Below are 20,054 nucleotides of genomic sequence, written 5' to 3'. Positions count from 1 at the left end.
TATGCCACCGAAAGTGACACATGCTCATAGAGATGTTTAGAGGAGATCCGAGCTCACACTTGTGCTACAGATAGATACATGTTCACAACATCATTTGTCTCCCTTGAAGCCATGCGATACACTATTCCGTCTCGTCCTGTCACCGTCCATTTTGTCCCTTCTCAGCTTCTATCCTCTTCATCTTCCTCTCCACCACACTCCTTATGGGACACGCCGTACTTTTACTCTCATTATCGTTGGTACTCTCGTACATCTTCTGACAACATCGATATAACGCTTCGACATAGGACGAACAGGCTGATTCGTTGTAGTTGTTCTTAGTCAGACATGACTGGATCGCACATGCTGTTCATTGAAGAACTCAGCATACTAAGGACCAAGCACACCAGGCTAGAGTGTACTGACCTTCCTCTTGACAGTCTTGAGGGGCTGGCATGGTGATTGAGGGTTGCAGAAGATGTATGAAACAATCGCTCTTGACACTTGTTGATGACTTGTATTCTGCAGCCAGATGGACGTCATGGCCCGTCGTTCGAAGGGCTTCATTTCACTTTCCCACGATGGCACACCCTCATTGTAGATTTCCTAGTGACCTTTCGGTAGCGTATGGGATTCGTCTCTGCCTGGCATCAGAATGCATCCACCAGATCCACATGAGCAGACATACAGGGAGCTCGAGAAGGATACATGATAGCTGCATATGACATGAGAATTGTTCGTGTAAAGTCATAAAAAATCGTTATCAAAATTCGTTACTACTTCTGATCTTATCCAATCCATCCCACCCCATCCCATTGCGATCCCAATTCTCGTATCATCTACTTCTTCCCTTTTCTACTATGATCATACTCTTCTTCTATACATTTTATAGTATAACATACCATCACCAACCTTTTCTGATCTTGCCTTCCAGCACCTTGGGAAGCAGGAGGTACGACATAATGATGTATGAGATTACCCAACGGTACCACCAGTACATTTCCCGTACTTATCTCCACATCCAGATGCAATTGCGGGAACCTAATGGTACTGGTCGGACCATTCAACTGAACGATAATCGAAGGTAGATTATCGCTATGACTTTCTTCAATATGTGGATAGGTCGGGATGAGGTTTTCGATTAAACCTATATTGATTGTCGTAGCCAATCCACCGTATTTCAGTTTGGCCGTTGTGTTGCTAATTCCATTATTGATTTCTTTATAGATGGTCAGGTGTTTCTGCATTTGCGTAAAAGCAAAGTGGTTGATATTTTGAGATCTATTCAGCAATTTCGGTTCGAGCGACATGAGTTGGGTTTTCACTCTAGTCAAGACCATTCGGATATATCCATAATTCAATTTCGTCATTGGACATTCAACATTCTGAACTATATCTTCGATACTATTATATCCTATCGATTTCATATTATATCCTTTGATCTTGTGATCGGACAGATAACCAAATTCGAATCCACCTCTGGTCAGTACTTCTCTATACTTGTTGTTATCCGTATGTATATTTTCACTTATACTTGTATGGTTACCCTGACATCCATTTCCTATCTTACTCAAAGAACATAAGATCCCTTTCAGTTCTTCTGACCTGATCAACCCTATCAACCTAGTGACATGATAGTGGAATCCTAATCCAGGTCTATCACATCTTACGCCGACATTGGTTTGATAATCGACACTCAGTACTCTCCTAGGTGTTTTCAAATTTAGTTGGTTGACGGTAAGACAAGTTATGAGGTAGATGATATTCTCGGTACATTTGGAGTTTAAAATTTTTTCACTCGTAGGGTCATTCGGATCGTCCCTTTTGAGTAGATTAAAGAAATATCGTAGATTTACAGGTACTTCTTCTGGTTCGGTGATGCGGCTAGTATCGATCGAATGAACGAGATCCATTACTTTCCGGACAAATAGTCCATCTTGCAGTACGAACTGGTCTCGAGCAGCTCGCTTTTGCTTCTTCGTCAAAGCTGTTGGGTACGGCGCTTCACCTGATCGAGGACCAGTCTGTATAGGGGGTGGCAGAGAGTTCAGAGGGTTGGGCATGAGTCTGGGTTTCTTGGAGGGAGGGGGTTGGTCGTATGTGAGTGAGTGAGTGGAGTATGCCATGATGCCTGATCCCGTCCGGTCAGGTGTATTGTTGGGATGATCAATTGTGTGGTAACATCCTGAGGGCGGTGATCGTCATGTGTGACTTGTCGACATGTGTTGGTGTATACGTTACGAGTGTGGTGCGATGCGAAAGCAAGCAAGAAGCAAGCACTTGAGCATTGATCACTGGTTCTTGAGAACATCAACATTCCCTCTCATTTGGTTTCCCACGGCTGTCATGTTCATGTCCATGTCCGGTGTGATCGGTCTAATCCGTTCCAGCTCTGACGTGATTCACCACTGACGAAATCACCGCAAACACTCTCCATTTTCCATCCATCTCTATACTGTATCTTCTCAGACACCATAAACTCAACAGAACAGTCACTCACGATGTCTGATATTTACTCCTACACCGTGAGTTACAGCCTAGCCTGAAACACCCCCTCTTCTTCAGAGCCCGTCCATTTCGTTGATGAGGTCGGCAATGTACATACAGGTCGAATTCCCCAAATCATCAATCGCCTTATCCGAACTCAAGGACAAGACTTTGTTGTTTGTCAACGTAGCGAGCAAGTGTGGTGAGCTTTATCTCCCCACCTTTTGGCGTATAGCTCTCCATGATGTTGATGTACACCCTGTATATAGGTCTTACTCCTCAATATAAAGAACTTCAAGCTCTTCACGAGAAGTACGGTGATAAAGGATTAGTCATCATCGGATTCCCATGTAATCAGGTAAATAGAGATCCATGCCTCGCTCTGTTATCTGAATCCTGCATAACCGCTCTTCTAGTCATCACAAAGCATATGGCTGACTCTACATGCAATAGTTCAAAGCTCAAGAACCAGGAACCGATGACGAGGTCTTACAATTCTGTCAATTGAATTACGGCGTGACTTTCCCAATTGCTAAAAAGGTTAGTAGATTTTCCTGCTGTGTTGATATTGTTTCATTCACGGAGATATATCAGCTGACATAACGATCGCCTATCTGATACATCCAGGCCGACGTTAACGGACCGGAGACTCAACCAATTTGGAAATACTTGAAGGAGAACTCGCAGCCACCGGTCGAGAACATTGATTGGGTGGGTCCATCTTTCCATTCCAATAACATCGATGAATTCTCTCGATAGCCTGCTACTTTGACCAACGTCCTGACGGCTGACGGATTTGATATCAGAACTTTTCCAAGTTCCTCGTCAAGGATGGAAAGATCACTTGGTTCCCTGCTAGAAGCACCAAAGTTGTGAGTTTCAACGAGCTCCACCCGATCTTCTTCTTCAGTCAAGAAGCCCAACTGATCGTATGTACTTTCAACATCCAGGCCGACGTCGAAGCAGCTTTGTAAAAGTCGAATGCGAGTATCGCTAAGTAAAAAAATATATGTTAAAAAATAGAATATCTGCCAGGAATCGCAATGAATAACAAGCTTCCGATATCGCATCACGTCTAAAAGAACTCCTATCCTTCCATTTACTTATGGCCGGTGCCATGTCTTAAGCCTTTCTTCTCTTACTAGTACTCAGCCCTTGCCTGATCCGATCTGCCTGAGTTGAATCCTTCGGATGATATTGCAAACTCCTACCATTGACCGCAGATTGCCAGCCTGCCCAGGCGTACAGAACTTTCTCAGTCAGGCTTCTCATCTCTTCTTCACTGAACTTATCTCTCAATTGTGATTTTGTCCATCTGGACTGTTGATCCTGTTCAATCAAGCTGTGAAAAAGGAAATCACCAACTTGTTAGAGACCTCTATGAATAGTTCCAACAACGTCTCTACCCCTTTGTATCTTGGTCGTTTTTCCTGATTTTGAAGTTGTCTTCAAACACCAATCATCGACTAGACCACTCAGACTGCCTTTTTCAGGTTCGTAAGTACTAAGCCAGTCTAACGCTTCTGATCTATTGATGATCAGATTACCTGAGCCTGAAAGCTCACAAACTGTATCTTCGTCTTTCGTGGCGAATTTACTGTAGGCGAACCGTCCTCCAGCTGTACGCGCGCAGATTGGAGCCCATCCAGGGGGTGGAATGAGCTCGTTGGTGGTCGAGTCACAACTATCTCGATGGGCTTCGGCGAATGCAGACGATGACACTCCAGTCTTATACACCGTTTCATGTTGAGGTTCTTGAAAGATCTCTGAGCTTGCAGCGCCCTGGGACGAGTGAGCATCCTGTTGGGTCAGGGATGATACTTGATGGTCACGCTCATTGTCACCTCCCAAAATGATAGGATCATCCTCATCGCCTGCAAGAGCCTCAAAGCTACGCTTGCTACTTGCCATAGACTGGATTGAGGGGCTTCGTTCTCTCCTCCCACTCTCAGGCAATATATCCATGTAGTATAGCAAGGGTAGTTATATTCGGTGACTTCATGAGGTTGTTTGCGAAAGATGGATCACTCACCTGAATGACTATCATCATGATAGACGAATGAGTCAACAGATAGTCGAAATTGGAGTGTCGGTGTCTCCATATATGCGTATTGAAGATTACTGATTTTGATCAACTCAGTCGATACCACTGTAATTTGTGATTGAAGCGCAAATATACTCTAGTGTATGCAGCCAACTGGAAACGCGACGTATCGATCACCACTGGAAGAATGTGCGGCAAAACCTATACTATTGAAAAGTTTCTCTTGATATAGTCTGAAATGCATCGCTAGTGATATTATATCGTCAATGCCAGAAGTGGAAAGAACGTAACATGATGCGTCAGGAGTCGGGCATTGAATAAACTCTGACTAACATATGTTGATTTCAGATGAAGTGGGTCTTCGCGGTGTCCTCATCAGCCGAAAGGGATTTGTACAGTTCATATATAGTAGCTCATAGCCAGTCATCGTGCGTAACAAGGGGGGTTTCAAGGATGAAAGTGGCAACGGACCGGGCATGTACAAAGGAAAGTTATTACATTGATAGTAAACTGCAAATATCACACGATGAGCTGCTGTACATGTTCATGAAGCTGTTCTGATTTATTCGATACCATAAATGACCATTAAATTTGTCAAAACGAATTCGGCATGAATTCGTTCACAGTCCCCTATTTTGTACTTCATTTACCCTTTCTCCTCTTGCTCGGTGGGACCCATTGGTCCCAGTCCCCAGAGGCTTTAGCAGCATTAGCATCCTTCATAGCCTGAGAGTGATTTTCATCTTTACCGAGTCTCTCTAACTCGTCGTCTCCAAATCTTTGTCCGTCCCATTGATGAAGTATCATCTCACTACCGATATACAATGTTTCTCTGACCCTATCCAGTTGATCATTCAATTTATCTCCGGTCCAATGATCTCCTTCTTCTCCACCAGTGTGAATTTGGAGGAATCTTGTGAAAGCCCATGTGAGTGCTGTTGAGATGACTGCGCTCACACGAGAAGCACGATCGGATCTGAATGACTCTCTCCCATCGTTCTTCCGATAGTATCGCTTCAGACGATATCCCTTGAGCAAGTTGGACGTATAATATGTTTTCAGGGTATTAAGCCAACCCAACGCGTTCACTCGAGATAACTCGATGGTGCTGGTGTCAAACGGTTCCCTGGACTTAGGAAGGCTGGCGATTATGCTGGAGGATTGATACTTGGCTGAGGACCAAGAGCGGAGTATACTACCAGAAGGTTCGGAAGCCCAATTAGGTGCTTGCATGAAACATCCAAAGGTACGCTCGTACTCGGAATCGTATCGTTCTTGTAAGAGAAGTTTGCCGATATCTGAGAAATGGTACTCTCTTAAATGTGTTTGACGGAGCTCAGTAGTCTGGAAGAGTGACGGCATGGTATATACCAGCTCCTTGAAAGGGTTCATCCTACTCTTGGCTAGGTCATTAGGTCGATTTAAACCACTTAGCATCGATTCTGTGATAGACGTTCCATCGGTGTCGGGCAAAGATACGTTATTTTGAAGGCCTCCTGTTATATCAATGCTGCCTCCTTGACTTGATGGACCTAAAGCAGCTGATGGAACAAGCTCCGACACCCCTTCCGATAAAGGTGGCAGAAGGTAATAGTCCAAGTCGGCGTTTGGAGGAAACAGTTGATCAAATTCAAGCTCTGGATCGTCATACTGAAAAAACGAGCTCGAAAACGGCTGGAAAGAGCTCTGGATTGTCTGCGGCGCAAGAGTTCTGTCGGTATCTTTCACGTCAAGAGCGACCATCGAAAGTGCAGTGTTGTTTTGGGGGCGATTGTTAAACCCTTCCATTGCTTGTGATTGATGCTGATCGATACAAATCGTTGATGATCAACTCTGACACCCACCGGTTCCCCTATATATGTATATATGTGAAAACTCGTGCACGTCAGATATAATGGAGAGTGCTGCTATTGGCAGGAAATGACGGCCTTACCCAGCAGAGTGCCATTCCTTTCTACTGTCCGTACACAGTAGATCTTTTACAGATCCATTATGGCTTAGAAGAGCTGACTCATCGATGTTCGCTTGCAAGAAGGCAAAGACAGGGTTATATACCCACTTCTGCAATATCAAACGGTCTCGTGCCGGCGATACAAACGTTTATCGCGAGGAACCTTTCCGGGTTGCGCCTGAAGAGGCTCCATGGTTCAGTGTGCTCAAGATTTTTGACGTACGGTCCGAGTACAGTCCGATGCGCTTAGCGTACGAAAGCTCAGATTACACATTCGTTTCTATCCTGGTCAGTTCCTAAAGTACCACATATGATAGCGAATAAATCAAGAATATGGGGTTCCGTTTCTGACACTGTATCGGGTAGCGACGTTGTGACGAATAACGATAATCGGATATCAATATTACCTCATGAAGTCGAAATTATAGAACATATCCCTCAACGGGATCTGTATAATCCATTCGCATCATGACGTACAGTATATACACATCACCTTACTCTTTGTATACTGATGACCTTTCTATTCAAAGCATATCACACCGTTGAGACCCACTATTCCTGCCCTGCCGGATCTTTCCCCCTGCTAGCGTTAAATACTTGTGATCTTCCCATGTCTTTTGGTAACCTTCTCAAGGTTTTATCTCCAATCGTACAGTCTTCCCATGGTTCTAACAGCATGTGACCGACATTCAAAAACGTCTCGATATTACTCACTCTTTGGAGATCCTCCTCCCTGATATAGTCCTTACGGCTTCTCAGCAAATCAGCTTTGGATCTGATCAAATAATCTCCTACCCAAAGATGCGTTCTGAAGAACAAACTCATCGCCGAATTTCGTCTATCAGTTTCTGTATAGTCTTTAGTCGAACTTTTCGATGATTTAGATCTTTTCGATGATTTGGAGGGTTTAGGGTCGGTCATACACCAATCGTTTTCCAAAGACTGTATAGTACTTGATAGCTGTTCAGGCGAGCTCTTAACAGTCCATCGGAATGGCATTAGCCATTTCAAAGTGTCATGACAGCTGATTTCGTCCAATGCAGAATTTTGAGGGTCTATATGGAAAAGATAACCTTTTAGGTCTCTTTGAGACACCCTACCCTTTAAGGCGGTCGAGCACCATTCTGGCTTTGGTAGGTGTTCATGGGATTTCCGATATCGATCATAAACATTCAACCGCGAAGCTCCTTAGGTGCTCAGGATTGATATGGGGAGCTGTCTTCGAATCGCTGATCATTGGGAGGGAAGGGGAAGGGGCCAACGCTTTCGGAGTCTCTGATGCGGGGTTGTATCTTGATGTCTCAGGGAGCTTGCCAGCGCTCTGGATCTGGGAAACCCAAGGGTTCTCTTGCTCTTGATCTTCACAGGATCCTGAAGCTGCAAGAAGGATCTCTTGAGGCCGATCGCACACCCCCTCGGAAACTTCTTCCTTGTTGATGGTACCCAAGGTAAAATCAAATGGAACGTCATTTTCATCCCATGGTATAGTCTCTTGTCCAAAGCCAAGTCCATATTCCTCCACTTCCAAACATCCGAAATGACGTGTCGATGCGTCGCATGACTCTAGGTATTCTTTGGGTATATAGCCTTCATGAACCACTCGATAAGGGGAGTTTGACGGCGTGCCATATGAAATGGCATCATCTAGGAAAACGATTGCTTGTGTGCCTGTTTGAACCAGCTCGTTACTTGGCTTTACTGGAATTGTCGGTAGGAGTGGGAACCTCGTACCATGCTCCTCATGATCATATGTACGTTCGCCCTTTGGCTCAGACCGTTCTTCAAATCCGATGTGGCGGTCATTCGAAGTTTTCTGGGACATTATCCTATCGATCTGCAGATGTCCTTCACTTCACTTTGTGATACAGGATTGTAACATCGAGTGAAAGCCAGAAAAAAGGTCAAGGCAACGTCGGATCATGATAAATCATAACCAAAAGTAACTACCTCAAAGTTGGGATGCCAAGGCTCGAAAGACCTTCAAACGATTCTTACGAGCTCTCCGGAATCTCAGATCTGTACCTTCGATGATCAAAAGGAAGTTTGCCTCGTTGGTTCGAATAGCCTTTTGTAAAAAGAGAATGACATAACAATGGTGCAGTACACAGCAACAGGAATTTTCCATTCTGCCAGGGAAGCGAGGAGCATAGATAGATGTTTCGTAAGCCGCCTTCCTTTAGTCGAATTCGATCATGCTGAGTGTCAGCACTCAGCCTCTGTGCGGAAAGACCTTTTCAAATGGAGGTGCACATCAGTACGTTTCGACGTGATGTGATATGCTTCTGAACTTCAGACAAGGGGTTCCCACCGGACATTCTGCTCCTCGGTTAACCATCATCTTTCTGGAGCTTACTGACATCGTGTCCCAGTAGATGGCTGGTATGAGATTTACAGTAACCTTTCGTCATACAATATCTACGATGCAAGGGTTCAGAGAGATAACCCTTCAATCCGATATGTCTTTGTCTTATGGCTGTTGTCATCGGTGGGAAACATGATGTAAACAATGGAGAAACCACTCTTACCCTGTATGCAAAGTTCAAGAAAGTTTGTGAAAAGCAAGAAAAAGAGCAGCAGTGCCTCCAGCGAGGATCAAAGGTGTTTCTGCCAAATTTTTTCAGACAGCGTACCAACAATCAACATACAGGTCATTTACCGAAGGTTAGCGGTCGACTAGCTGCCATGGCAATCTTCATCCAATGTCAGTGAATCTTTGGTGCAATGCGACTGAGTAGGGAACAAATGTAAATGATATATTCATACATTTTATACTAGACATACAACAGGAATTTGATACATAATTTACAAACCCATCTCCCACTCTACACCTACAACCTCCTCATTCAGACCTATACAATCATTCTCACATCCAAAGACCATGATATTTCCCCATTCCATCTCCACTTCATCATTGGCACCGGCATTGCCAGCTTTTATCTTTTGAGCTAATTCTTGCAGTTCTTTCTTCCTCTCTTCTTCTGTCAACTTCCCTCTGTCATTCTTCTGATGTCCCGATGGTTGACCAGTGATAGATATCGTATCGGGTTTCAATAACGATATCAAGTATGGAGTCAATTGCAATTCGAATGTCCTCTTGCCTCCACATCCTTCACATCGCCCAATCACCTTCTCGTCAATGGTATACAATGAGTTTACATCTAATTCTTGATTCTTGCCAAGAGGCTTTTCGCAACCTGGAAAGAGTTTTCGAGTAATTGGTGATTGAGAGGAATAAGGTAAAGGGATACCACCAAAATCGTATCTCAGAACCTGTTTTAGTCCTCCATCGCTTCCTTCCAGCCTTTTCACAAAGCCTTGGAAGACTTCGTCGACTTTTTGCGAGAATAGTCTTTCTAGATTATCGTCCATCATGACGCCTTTCAGCTCTTCGTCTACGTTCTCATCGTCATCATCTGAAGATTCGTACTCCACATCGTCGGGGGGTGGAAGGTACTCGTCGATGGTGGTCAGGTACTGTGCAGGCTGATAAGCTGGTATAGGAGGCGATAACGTAGTGGATGAGGAAGAAGAAGGGGATATGGATAATTTAGAGAGGTCTGCGGCGGTTGAGTCTATTGAAGCTGGAGCTGGAGCTGGGGCAGCGGGTGTGGATGTCGGTGCGAAAGGATTGGATGGAGCAGCACCGAAAAGTGGTTGAGCTGAACCAAAGAGAGCAGAACCATTCGGCTGATCGTCGGTAGCGAGCTGTATCCAAGTATCGAGCATATAAGCTCTGCACTTTTTTGCCAAAAACAGTACTCATCAGCTTACCGTAAAAGGGTTCTTCCTCGCCTTCTCTCTCTCTTTCTCAGCTTCGGCTTCGGCGGCTTTCCTCTTTTCTTCTACATCTCTGACATACTCCTCATTCCGTATCGAAGCTCTGAAGGCTCTTATGCTACGACAAGCAGAAAATCAGCCAAAGCTGTTTGAAAAAGAAGTAAAAGAAGTAAACGCATAGCTCACCTTCCATCCTTCTTCTGGCAACCGGCTCTCGAACAAGCAAAAACATACACTGTCCTATCGTTCTCGCCATTTTCCAGAGGGCAATACACCTGGGCAAGAAGGGGTATAGGCTTCTTACAGACTTTACAGGTGATGCCTTTCGGTATCTGTGCGGTATTGGGCAAAGGTGGGAAAGTAGGGTAACCACCTATCAAGGATATCGTATGTGATCGTAGATCCGAGTGATCTAGTGGTATTGTTCCGTCCGGTAAAGCCAGTAAGACGTTTGTATACCCCTCAGAGAGGGACGAGGAGGATGATCCTGCAGGTGAGGATGGGGACATCGTGATGTAATGTGCAAATGAGGCAACTGAATAACTATATGTAGCCTAGACCTGAAAATACGAAAAAAGAATGGCTATTACCACACAAAGGACATCAGCTTCCACCAGAAGATGTATTTGAGAGGTGAGTGAAGGAGATGCGTTTGATCCAAGAAGAAAATGTATCAGAAATAAAGTCGCCAAACTAGTAATAAGACTCGGCATCGTCCCTTTTCTCCTTCCCCCCGACCCTTCATCCATTATGAACCTTCTTCCACACGAGGACCGATTCGCCCCATTCAGAACGAATAGGACGAACCGATCGGGAAGAAGAATGAACGTAGGGAAATCGAAAGAAAGGAGAAAGAGGGATTAGGTCTCGTCATCGGTTTCATCATTTAAATTTCTTTGGATCAAACGAGTGGGAAGTATGGATTGATCCCCAAGAGACGAACATATGAGTAGAGGGAGAGTGGTACTTACGATATGAGATCGTGAGATCGTTAACTTGTGTTATATGTATGACATTGGTATATTTGACTTCAATGGGTAGGTGAATGAAGTAAAAGAAGAAAGCTGAGTGCGCAAAATTTTGGTGCTACTCACCGTCGTTCAACTTTTTTTGGAGGATGGAGAGTGATAAGACAAATCAAGTCCACGTCATTGCACCATCCATCATTATTTTCGCTCAGCTCACGTTGATGCATGCCTCGCATACCATCTTTTTAACAATCAACTCTTTCCATCAATGCTTGTGCTCATAGGAACATCAAAAGTACAGCAATGGATCCTAATCAAAGTTTCATCAACCATCAAAACAAAGAAAGCAAAACAAACAACAGACGTTACATCATTTTCATCACTGCCATCAGCCCATCACCATCACCATCACCATCACCATCAGACATAACGTTACTGATCGTGCTTTTTACCTTGATGATCCTTTCGATCTTTCTTTCCATGCTGATGATCGAGAATTGAGGAGTACGAAGTGTGCAAAACCAATTAAGCATATGACCCCCTCATGGACCGTGTGTTTTGTTGGATGTTGCGATCACTGGGTAGATCCAAGGAGGATCTCTCAGGAGGACAGAAGACTTGTGATACCTTGCTGAAAAAGGGTTAGTCATGAACTGCAATGGATCGCACTGTGTATGACCGGAACTTGAGGTAACTTGTACGGTACCAAGTATATGTGTACAGTGAATATCACTTGGTTACCAACATGCTAACTTACCCTTGTATCATGTGGGACTAATCAGTTTTGCCGAATCGTCAGATCGATCTGTCTCTTTCCTTCCATCGGATAAGGATGAGGATGACGAATCACCCTCGAGGCGAACTGTTGATGTTCTAGATTACTGATATATGATGTCTGACCGTATCATATCATCGAGAGAAATGGTGTATCGATCAACTAGGTGATTCAGTGTACTAGGAACAACCCATTAACATTCGACCCCACCCCACTCACTCCTCGAAACGTGTTTCTCCCACTTTTTGTTCACCATCACATCCATCAAGGATCAAAGTGAGGTCAGTGCGTGTGGGAATGACCAGAAATGTTGATTATCTCGGAGATCAAGTATATGATGCATCTCCGGATGGAATTGATTCCATCTCACTAGTACACTAAAATACCAAAAGAAGATCCCTTTGACAAACAACTCAACAATGGATAAAATTAATTATGGATGGAAACGAGAATGGGAACCGAAGTACCTTTTTTCATCGTTCTTCAAAGTGGGGAAAAGAATGATGGACGATGGTCGAATGGATGACGGATCTGATGATTTGGACGAGATGGAAACAGAATGATTGTCATTGATTGGATTTATGGAAAAGGAAGTGGGGGATAAGCATGAAAATGTGAACATGACATGGCCATGGGCATGGATGCCGAACGACAGATAAGTAATACGCTCTTCTATTCTCTCCCTCTTCTTCTTTCGAGTAGAAAGACTGTACTCGAAACAATCTCAACGTATACCCGTCATCTTCCACCACTCACTCAAATATCTCTCGTCATCCGACCAGTCACCATGACCAATAACAACACACCCCGACTGCTCCCTCAAATCCAACCTGGGTCTTCATCGACCACACTATCTTCCACGCCTCCTTTCCGTTTCTCCCACATTCGTCATCATGGTCGAAAAATCCAAAGTCAATATCGGAAACCTCCCGCTCCACCTCAAGTTGAATCTCAACCAGAAACAAGATCACCGAACCAGCTTGAGGATTCAGGAGACATTCGACCTTCTTCACGAGATCCCTCTCATCTCGTTGCCTTAGTCTTGGAAAGTCCTTCGTCTCTTCTCTCGAATTCCAAACCGACAGAAACGGGTAAGAAGAGAAAGTCGAGACATGGTCAAGAGGGGGAGGGAGAGCAGCAGAAAGAGAGAAGTAAGAGGCGAAGGGGAGAGTGTCATTGTGAGTCCAATCTTCTTCTGACTTGTATTCCGAGCAGGTCGTAGTTGCTGAAGCTGACGTTACTATACCCTTAGACAAAAGGAAGGTAGAGAAGCCTCGTGGACCACCCTCGTGGCTTCTCAGGAGCAAACCAGCCTCCGTACATCCCCCGCTGCCTTCTCTCCCGAATGCTGCCAACGCTTCTTCAACTTCACGTTCTCGCATTCCGATCATCCCTAATCCTAGTCCGATGATCATACCGACCAATCCTAGGATGTTATCACCTTCTGTAACCACCCCCAACCCACTCTTCCTGCCGCCCAGTCATCCACTTGGTCCGTCCTCGTTTCCTGATCAACAGGATTTGACACCCTTATTGTCGATTCAACCATCCATCCCCTCGTCCTCGTCTTCATCCTCATATTCCAATTCATTAGCCACCATTCCCTCTGTTAGCGATGATAGAATTATGCGGATGGGCGACGCAGGAAATTTCGAAGGAAGAAGGTCGACTGAGCCTTCCAGGGAAACCTTGGTCAGTAATGGATATCCGATGTACACAAGAATGGAAGATACCGTGAGTATCAACTTTCCTACCATGGTGATGAAGCGGGAATGCTAATGTATCATGTGTGGAAGAAATACGAGATATTTCAATCGGCACAAGCAACCCCTTCTGGAGACCCGCTGTCCACCCTACCTAGCTCCTCTCAAACTTCCTTTACGTCTTCTACCCCATCTTCTTTCGCTTCGACATCAACAGCAGCCTACAAGGCTACATACAATGCCCCTAGTCATCTTGTGGATATATCGTATGTCCATGTTTTCTCCTTTCTCTTTGGAGTGATGTAATCATCGCTAATCGTAGTGCATTGCATATAGGTCTTACCATCCTGCTATTCCTTTTCTCGAAGTCAGATCTCCATACACTTCCAACCCATTAATGACTTCTGGAGAGTCATCAGATCCAAACACAATGTCGATGACTCAGAGATATCCAGGTGGAAGATTTTTGAAATACAGTTGATTGGATCGCATTGCGCCTCGTTTGTTTGGACTGGACATTGGTTTATAGGGTCTTGTTTTTCCTTCTATATCCTCATAACAATTAGAGAATGTATTTCACAGTACTTCCAACGAATACCGGCGGTAAGAAGCAGACACCCCATTTTTGATATCCTTAAAACGCCATCTTGCACTTGTAGTACAGTACATGACACATGACACCGGATCCAGGACACCGCTTAAACGCTTAAACGCTTATGCTTAAAGTGTGTCCCATCCGCGCCTGTCTTTTCTTCCCCTGCGTCGAGCGATACTAGAGTACAGTCCCGATAACAATCAAGGCTGTGCAAGTGTATGGAATATCCTTGGCGATGCTTGTGTCCATCTCGTTATATGACAGGACATGACATGTGAGGTCTAAAATTTGTAATGAATGTATACATGAGGGAAAGGGTGAAGGTGTATCTGTGCGGGTGAACAAAGGATGGGGATGGAGGGGAGGGGTAAAGGTCCTTTGAGGATGATCGAGGAATACGTATACTATATACAGACACTGCAATTCAACTCTACTCTACCTTTCTCTCAACTATCCATCATCACCGTCATCTTCTGATCAATCTATAAAATTCTGATGATACATCCTTCTCAATAGTTCATATACCATACCACCTCAGCCCATTCATTTCAAGAGGTAGCACACCATACGATACCATATCTCGCACAATGTCATCGCAACAACAGCGGTACTCGATCGTACCGGGATTTGGTCCAGCAGCATCTCAATCAATTGGAGAAAGAGAAGGGAGGTATACAGATTATCCAGATGTCACGATGGGGAATAGAAGAAGTTCAGGATTTGGTGAGTTTCTCGTTTGTTGATGTTTCAGAACTGCTAGGGGAGTTACCATCACAACTGGGCTGGTTGTGATCGGATATCAAAGAGTCGTCAAGTGATGGTAGATACCACTTACATACTCCCTCTTTGGGTCCCGTATATCAATGAGATGAGCCAAGATAATATTAATCATTGCTTCTTCCTTGGCTTGCATCGATTGATCCACTTGAGGAAAGCTGTGCTGACCTCTCTTGCTTTCTGTTTTTCAATTCTCCTTCTTTACTGAATATCATCAACGGCCGGATCGTTGTGTCTGTCAATCCCTCTCTTTTCACCATCATTTCCTTTCGCTGATCCAACTGGTCATTTGGGTGAACGGTTAACTCCAGATTTCGATAATTTTGGAGACGCAAGATATCCTACAGTGAGACCTTCCTCCCTCTGTGAATCCTCACCCTTGAGCTTTCAGCTGCCAGTCCCTTCCATGTGAGACACTAACACTCATGCCTATGGTTCATAGCCTCATCTACTCGGTAACGACGGACGATCCCCTTCTCACACTTCCTCCTCATACAAAGACCTACCCTCCCCTCCTCACAGATCACGTTCTTCACTTGGTATACCAGCCGCCGCCGCAACAGGAGCAGGAGCGACCATGCCATTGATGAGCGAAAATACTGGTACGGCTCGACCGTTTGCCTCCGACTATGCAAGACAGAACATCCCTTCAGAAGAGTACTATCCAATGACAGATAAGTCAGAGGGGTTCACTCAGACTAGTCCTAGAGGAAGAGGGGGGAAGAGGAAATGGTTCATCATTGGTGGGATTGTGGGAGTATTGGCGTTGATAGGTATAATTGTAGGAGTGGTGGTTAGTCAAGTCAACAAAAACAACAACAACAATAGCAATTCTTCGAATAGTAGTACTAGTGGGAGTGGGAATTCGACGACGACGATTAAGAATGAGAATGATCCGAGTGATTTCGATAAAGATTCGAGGTTACATCAGTCTTTTTGGGGGTTCGCTTACACACCTCAGGTGAGTAGTTTAGTGGTTGACAAAGACAAAAGGTGTTGTATCTATATCGCAAACAACGTACTCATCGTGACTTTTGTTTGAATTGCGAATAGGACGCCTTGTTACCTTGGTGTGGTGCTTCACAGAATAATGTCACAAGGGATATCCAGGTAGGTTTGGCAGATCTGGGATGAGAGTCGCAGCTAATCGTCTCATTTGGATATTGCTCATTTCTCTCCACTATTACAGCTTTTATCCCAATTGACAACTAGGTTGAGATTGTACGGAGCCAACTGTAATCAGTCGGCATTGGTACTACAAGCTATCCAAGATACCAAAGTGAATATGACCGTCTGGCTGGGTATTTGTAAGTGGTCATCTTTCGGCAGGACAATGCAAACGATCGTTCTGATATACTGACCTGTGCACGATGTGGTCCGAACTTAGATGTCGATTCAAACGAAGAAGCATATAATGATCAGGTGAAAGCTGTTGAGGATGCTCTAAAGACGTATGGAACAGATCATGTATCAGGGGTGAGTCTAGCGTTGTTTTCGTCGATTCTACCGGTCGTTGTATTCTTGTCGCTTGATTAGGAGTTGTTCATGCTTCTGAACTATAACAAGGACAGTTGACTGATCATGGATTGTGGATATAGATCACAGTAGGAAACGAATATATACTCAATACGGCTGGTACCGACTCCACCACTTCATCTATATACCTCTCAGCATCGAAGACTATAACGGATAAGATAACAGAGGTCAAGAGTGCTATTGCTGGATTAGGGTTAAGTAAAACCTTACCTGTTGGAACTAGTGATGCAGGTAGTGTGATGAGTAAGACGTTGGGTGAGGGGATTGATTACTTTATGGCTAATGTGCATCCGTGAGTGCAAGATCTCGTTCTTCTTGCTATATAACCGAATCTTCAACCGATTCATGAAGTTTGATTGTTTGCTGAATGTGGTACATGTAATGAAGATGGTTCGGATCAGTATCAATCGATGACGCAGCTCAGTGGACCTGGGACTTTTTCCAAGAGTTCGATGTTGAACCTGCATCTTTGGCATCTAACAAACCCGATGTTTACATCGCCGAGACCGGATGGCCAACCGAGTCGATGAATGCGACTGAATCGAACAGTGGATTTGGTGGTCCGAAAGGTGAAGCTAGTCTGGCCAACTTACAGAGTGAGTGAATCTGTGTCGAAATGTATCGTATCAGGCTTGAGAAGGAGCCCACACATGAATGGACTGAGCTGAGGACGAATTTGGTTATCAAATTAGCTTTCCTTGATACCTACGTTTGTCAAGCGAATGCCAATGGCACAGAGTATTTCTAGTGAGTGATCATCATACATGCAATCTTTGTTGCCGTCAAACCTTATTGATGATATGATTCTTGTTCTGACAGCTTCGAAGCTTTCGATGAACCGTGGAAGGCGTGAGTTGATAAATGTCTATTGTTATTGCCAATGTTTATAAATGCTGAGAGTTTTGCATCCCCTTGCGTAAATAGCCAATACGGTGGTGTCGAACCGTTCTGGGGTTTATTCGATAGAGATCGTACATTGAAGGATGTCACCATTCCAACTTGCTCATGATCAGGCGCTCCGGCGGAATAACGCTATCTCCGTAGGGAACAGACCCTACAATAGCCAAAGTAGTGCGGGCCTTCTGTTCGGACGTTCTTCCTTTTCACCGTGATCAGATGTGTATTTTGAGAATGTGGTAGGTAGTATGTACAGTTTTACCTATGGACTATGGACAGTGTATCATGGTAATTCCATCACATCATGTAGCTTTTCCCGGTGAGACTACTCATAGCTAGAGCTGGATATCCCCCGAGGTTTGTCCGCGACGCAGTATCGGATTAGCCCGACTCTAGCGCACGGTTAGAGCTCGGGCCTTTTTCTCCGTGTTGGACAGTGAGATGTTGTCATAACGAGTGATTTTTATTAGCCGAAGTGGGCAACAAGATAGATTATAAAAAGATTATGATAGGTAGCTGAGAGTTGCGGCGGGTGCACTAATTACTTGATAGATACCTTATCCTCTCCTGATATATCAAAGATATATCGTATTACTGCATTTGCTAGATAGCTTACTATCTTACATCCGTATCGAGGCTCATCTTCGTTATCGATATTTCAGATTGAATCGTGACACGATGAGCTCAGCTACGACTACTACCACTCTCGCATCAACCAATGGAGAATCAACGGGTATATTGAAATTGAGAGGACACCGAGAAGATCATTTCCCAGAACTGAAAACAAGAGGTGTGAGTTACTCTTCCTGTTCATCTCGATATCCTCCGAGGACATCTTATGATTTTGGTCGACGTAAATGATATCGTAATGTGAATAAACTCGGATATTGACTTTTGATTATCCTAATCGTTATAGTGGACAGTAGTAAAGAATGTGATCCCACCTTCGAAAGCAAGAGAATATGAAGATCGAGCGTATAGATGGCTGGAAAGTTTCGGTAAAGGTTTTGATAAGGATGATAGGAGTACTTGGAAACCTGATAATTTACCTTGGTTCGCAAAGTGAGTTGACAAGGCTACCTGCATAAATGTTACCTCCTGGATTGGGATTTCTCGATATATGATAGCAATATAAACGTACTAATGTCTTGTGCGTGCCCTCAGAGGTGGACTGTTCAATCGACATGGAGCAGCTCACGAACAATGGGCATGGGATATAAGATCTGAAGAAGGGATCATAGATGCATTTGCAAAGATTTGGGGAACGGATGAATTGTTGGTTTCGTATGGTCAGTGTGGTCGTTTTCTTCGTCATCTTGGAGGATCTACAATCGCAGAAAACTCTTGGTCATTCAGTGGAAGCTTACTGTTGTTTATTCGATATAGACGGAGTCAACGTATCTCTCCCTTTCAAGAATGAAGATCTAGGTGATAGAGGTCAACCATGGCCTCATGTCGATCAAAGTCCAAATAGGACAGGTAAAGAATGTATTCAAGGTATAGCTAATTTGGTGAGTTGAGTTAGACTGTCAACTTTTGGACCTTTTGTCTGAACGTCAATTTGAATATCACATCTCGAATCAAGTTCTGATATTTGGGTGATGTTGGCATAGGCACCTAATGGACCGAAAGACGGTGGATTGATGATCCTCGACGGCTCTTTCCCACTATACAATCAGTATTTCGCAGAACATCAACATCTGAAACCTTCCGATGGATGGGATTGGAGAGATTCATATTCTTATCCTGAGGAGACCCTTCAGTGGTTTTACGACAAGGGATGTAAATGGGTTAAAATAGAGGCTGGACCGGGAGATTTGATCCTGTGGGATAGTAGGACTGTACATTATGGGGCGCATGCTGAGGGCGATAGACCTAGGGTGGCTACTTGTGAGTTCGACGAGATTCCGGCGACTTCGGTTGGACTGGCTTGACTTGGGTTGGCGTGGATTGGACGATGATATAATTGAGTTGGAACTGATATGTGTCGAATAGATGTCTGTTATAAACCGGCTGAGGGGATTAGTCCCGAGAGGATGGAACTCAGGAAGACTGCATTGGAAGATTACTCAGGTACAGTAAGTTGACTATTCATCAAAGGATGCAGTATACAATAGCAAAAACCTCGGTATGCTGATTATGGTTGATGTTAGTCCCACGACCCAATCAATTTCCGATTGACCGGTACCAACGTTGCTGGACCTTTATCGCCAGACGAGAAACAACTGCCTAAACAACCCGCCGTCTTATCTGAGCGAGCTAAGAAATTGGCTGGTATTGTGGCTTATTGATTGCATAGAGGGGTTGTAGTGCATTGTACTGTAGTTTTTTCAACTAGACTGTGTACCGGATATCTCTGGGTTTTGTCAGGTTTGTCTGTTAATTATAACAGATGAATCATGCAGAACTGTTTTTAAGATGGTGCAGGATCGCTCAACCATATACACTGACTGAATACCGAACAGATAAAATTCATACTTCACAGTTCGTAGTTCATTTCTCATTCTCTGACAATACAATACAATGACGATACGTATATAAATATATATAGCGATACTCTTGGGA

At 44.2% G+C, this 20,054-nt stretch overlaps 11 protein-coding genes across 11 annotated transcripts; 5 read left to right on the top strand and 6 right to left on the bottom strand.

The window, feature by feature from the left end:
- Positions 1-139: 139 nt before the first annotated feature.
- On the bottom strand, positions 140-436 carry L199_003631 (uncharacterized protein; the record flags this gene model as incomplete). The annotated part of the gene is made up of 2 exons (XM_064889361.1): positions 140-345; positions 406-436. 2 exons carry the CDS (start codon positions 434-436, stop codon positions 140-142), a joined length of 237 nt encoding a protein of 78 aa, XP_064745433.1.
- Positions 437-818: 382 nt separating this feature from the next.
- L199_003630 (uncharacterized protein) lies at positions 819-2,105 on the bottom strand (the record flags this gene model as incomplete). The annotated part of the gene is made up of 1 exon (XM_064889360.1): positions 819-2,105. The coding sequence occupies one exon, from the start codon at positions 2,103-2,105 to the stop codon at positions 819-821; it is 1,287 nt and encodes a 428-aa protein (XP_064745432.1).
- Positions 2,106-2,480: 375 nt separating this feature from the next.
- L199_003629 (uncharacterized protein) lies at positions 2,481-3,440 on the top strand (the record flags this gene model as incomplete). The annotated part of the gene is made up of 7 exons (XM_064889359.1): positions 2,481-2,504; positions 2,587-2,668; positions 2,736-2,824; positions 2,920-3,006; positions 3,094-3,177; positions 3,273-3,338; positions 3,417-3,440. The coding sequence occupies 7 exons, from the start codon at positions 2,481-2,483 to the stop codon at positions 3,438-3,440; spliced, it is 456 nt and encodes a 151-aa protein (XP_064745431.1).
- A 394-nt stretch (positions 3,441-3,834) lies between these two features.
- L199_003628 (uncharacterized protein) lies at positions 3,835-4,377 on the bottom strand (the record flags this gene model as incomplete). Its single annotated transcript, XM_064889358.1, has 1 exon — positions 3,835-4,377. The coding sequence occupies one exon, from the start codon at positions 4,375-4,377 to the stop codon at positions 3,835-3,837; it is 543 nt and encodes a 180-aa protein (XP_064745430.1).
- Positions 4,378-5,152: 775 nt separating this feature from the next.
- Positions 5,153-6,298, bottom strand: L199_003627 (uncharacterized protein; the record flags this gene model as incomplete). The annotated part of the gene is made up of 1 exon (XM_064889357.1): positions 5,153-6,298. One exon carries the CDS (start codon positions 6,296-6,298, stop codon positions 5,153-5,155), a length of 1,146 nt encoding a protein of 381 aa, XP_064745429.1.
- A 1,325-nt stretch (positions 6,299-7,623) lies between these two features.
- Positions 7,624-8,283, bottom strand: L199_003626 (uncharacterized protein; the record flags this gene model as incomplete). Its single annotated transcript, XM_064889356.1, has 1 exon — positions 7,624-8,283. One exon carries the CDS (start codon positions 8,281-8,283, stop codon positions 7,624-7,626), a length of 660 nt encoding a protein of 219 aa, XP_064745428.1.
- Positions 8,284-9,263: 980 nt separating this feature from the next.
- Positions 9,264-10,747, bottom strand: L199_003625 (uncharacterized protein; the record flags this gene model as incomplete). The annotated part of the gene is made up of 3 exons (XM_064889355.1): positions 9,264-10,166; positions 10,233-10,356; positions 10,425-10,747. 3 exons carry the CDS (start codon positions 10,745-10,747, stop codon positions 9,264-9,266), a joined length of 1,350 nt encoding a protein of 449 aa, XP_064745427.1.
- A 2,021-nt stretch (positions 10,748-12,768) lies between these two features.
- On the top strand, positions 12,769-14,165 carry L199_003624 (uncharacterized protein; the record flags this gene model as incomplete). Its single annotated transcript, XM_064889354.1, has 4 exons — positions 12,769-13,159; positions 13,234-13,715; positions 13,778-13,950; positions 14,021-14,165. The coding sequence occupies 4 exons, from the start codon at positions 12,769-12,771 to the stop codon at positions 14,163-14,165; spliced, it is 1,191 nt and encodes a 396-aa protein (XP_064745426.1).
- A 701-nt stretch (positions 14,166-14,866) lies between these two features.
- On the top strand, positions 14,867-15,468 carry L199_003623 (uncharacterized protein; the record flags this gene model as incomplete). The annotated part of the gene is made up of 2 exons (XM_064889353.1): positions 14,867-15,002; positions 15,368-15,468. The coding sequence occupies 2 exons, from the start codon at positions 14,867-14,869 to the stop codon at positions 15,466-15,468; spliced, it is 237 nt and encodes a 78-aa protein (XP_064745425.1).
- A 165-nt stretch (positions 15,469-15,633) lies between these two features.
- On the top strand, positions 15,634-17,601 carry L199_003622 (uncharacterized protein; the record flags this gene model as incomplete). Its single annotated transcript, XM_064889352.1, has 9 exons — positions 15,634-16,017; positions 16,110-16,166; positions 16,246-16,363; positions 16,444-16,532; positions 16,655-16,884; positions 16,980-17,188; positions 17,285-17,339; positions 17,412-17,441; positions 17,517-17,601. 9 exons carry the CDS (start codon positions 15,634-15,636, stop codon positions 17,599-17,601), a joined length of 1,257 nt encoding a protein of 418 aa, XP_064745424.1.
- Positions 17,602-18,167: 566 nt separating this feature from the next.
- L199_003621 (uncharacterized protein) lies at positions 18,168-19,780 on the top strand (the record flags this gene model as incomplete). Its single annotated transcript, XM_064889351.1, has 7 exons — positions 18,168-18,281; positions 18,406-18,551; positions 18,654-18,778; positions 18,876-19,000; positions 19,103-19,379; positions 19,485-19,567; positions 19,643-19,780. 7 exons carry the CDS (start codon positions 18,168-18,170, stop codon positions 19,778-19,780), a joined length of 1,008 nt encoding a protein of 335 aa, XP_064745423.1.
- Between the last annotated feature and the right edge of the window lie 274 nt (positions 19,781-20,054).

The sequence above is a fragment of the Kwoniella botswanensis genome, chromosome 1 (genome assembly GCF_036426115.1).
Source record: "Kwoniella botswanensis chromosome 1, complete sequence".
Taxonomy (NCBI): domain Eukaryota; kingdom Fungi; phylum Basidiomycota; class Tremellomycetes; order Tremellales; family Cryptococcaceae; genus Kwoniella; species Kwoniella botswanensis.
This window is presented reverse-complemented; position numbering and strand designations above follow the sequence as displayed.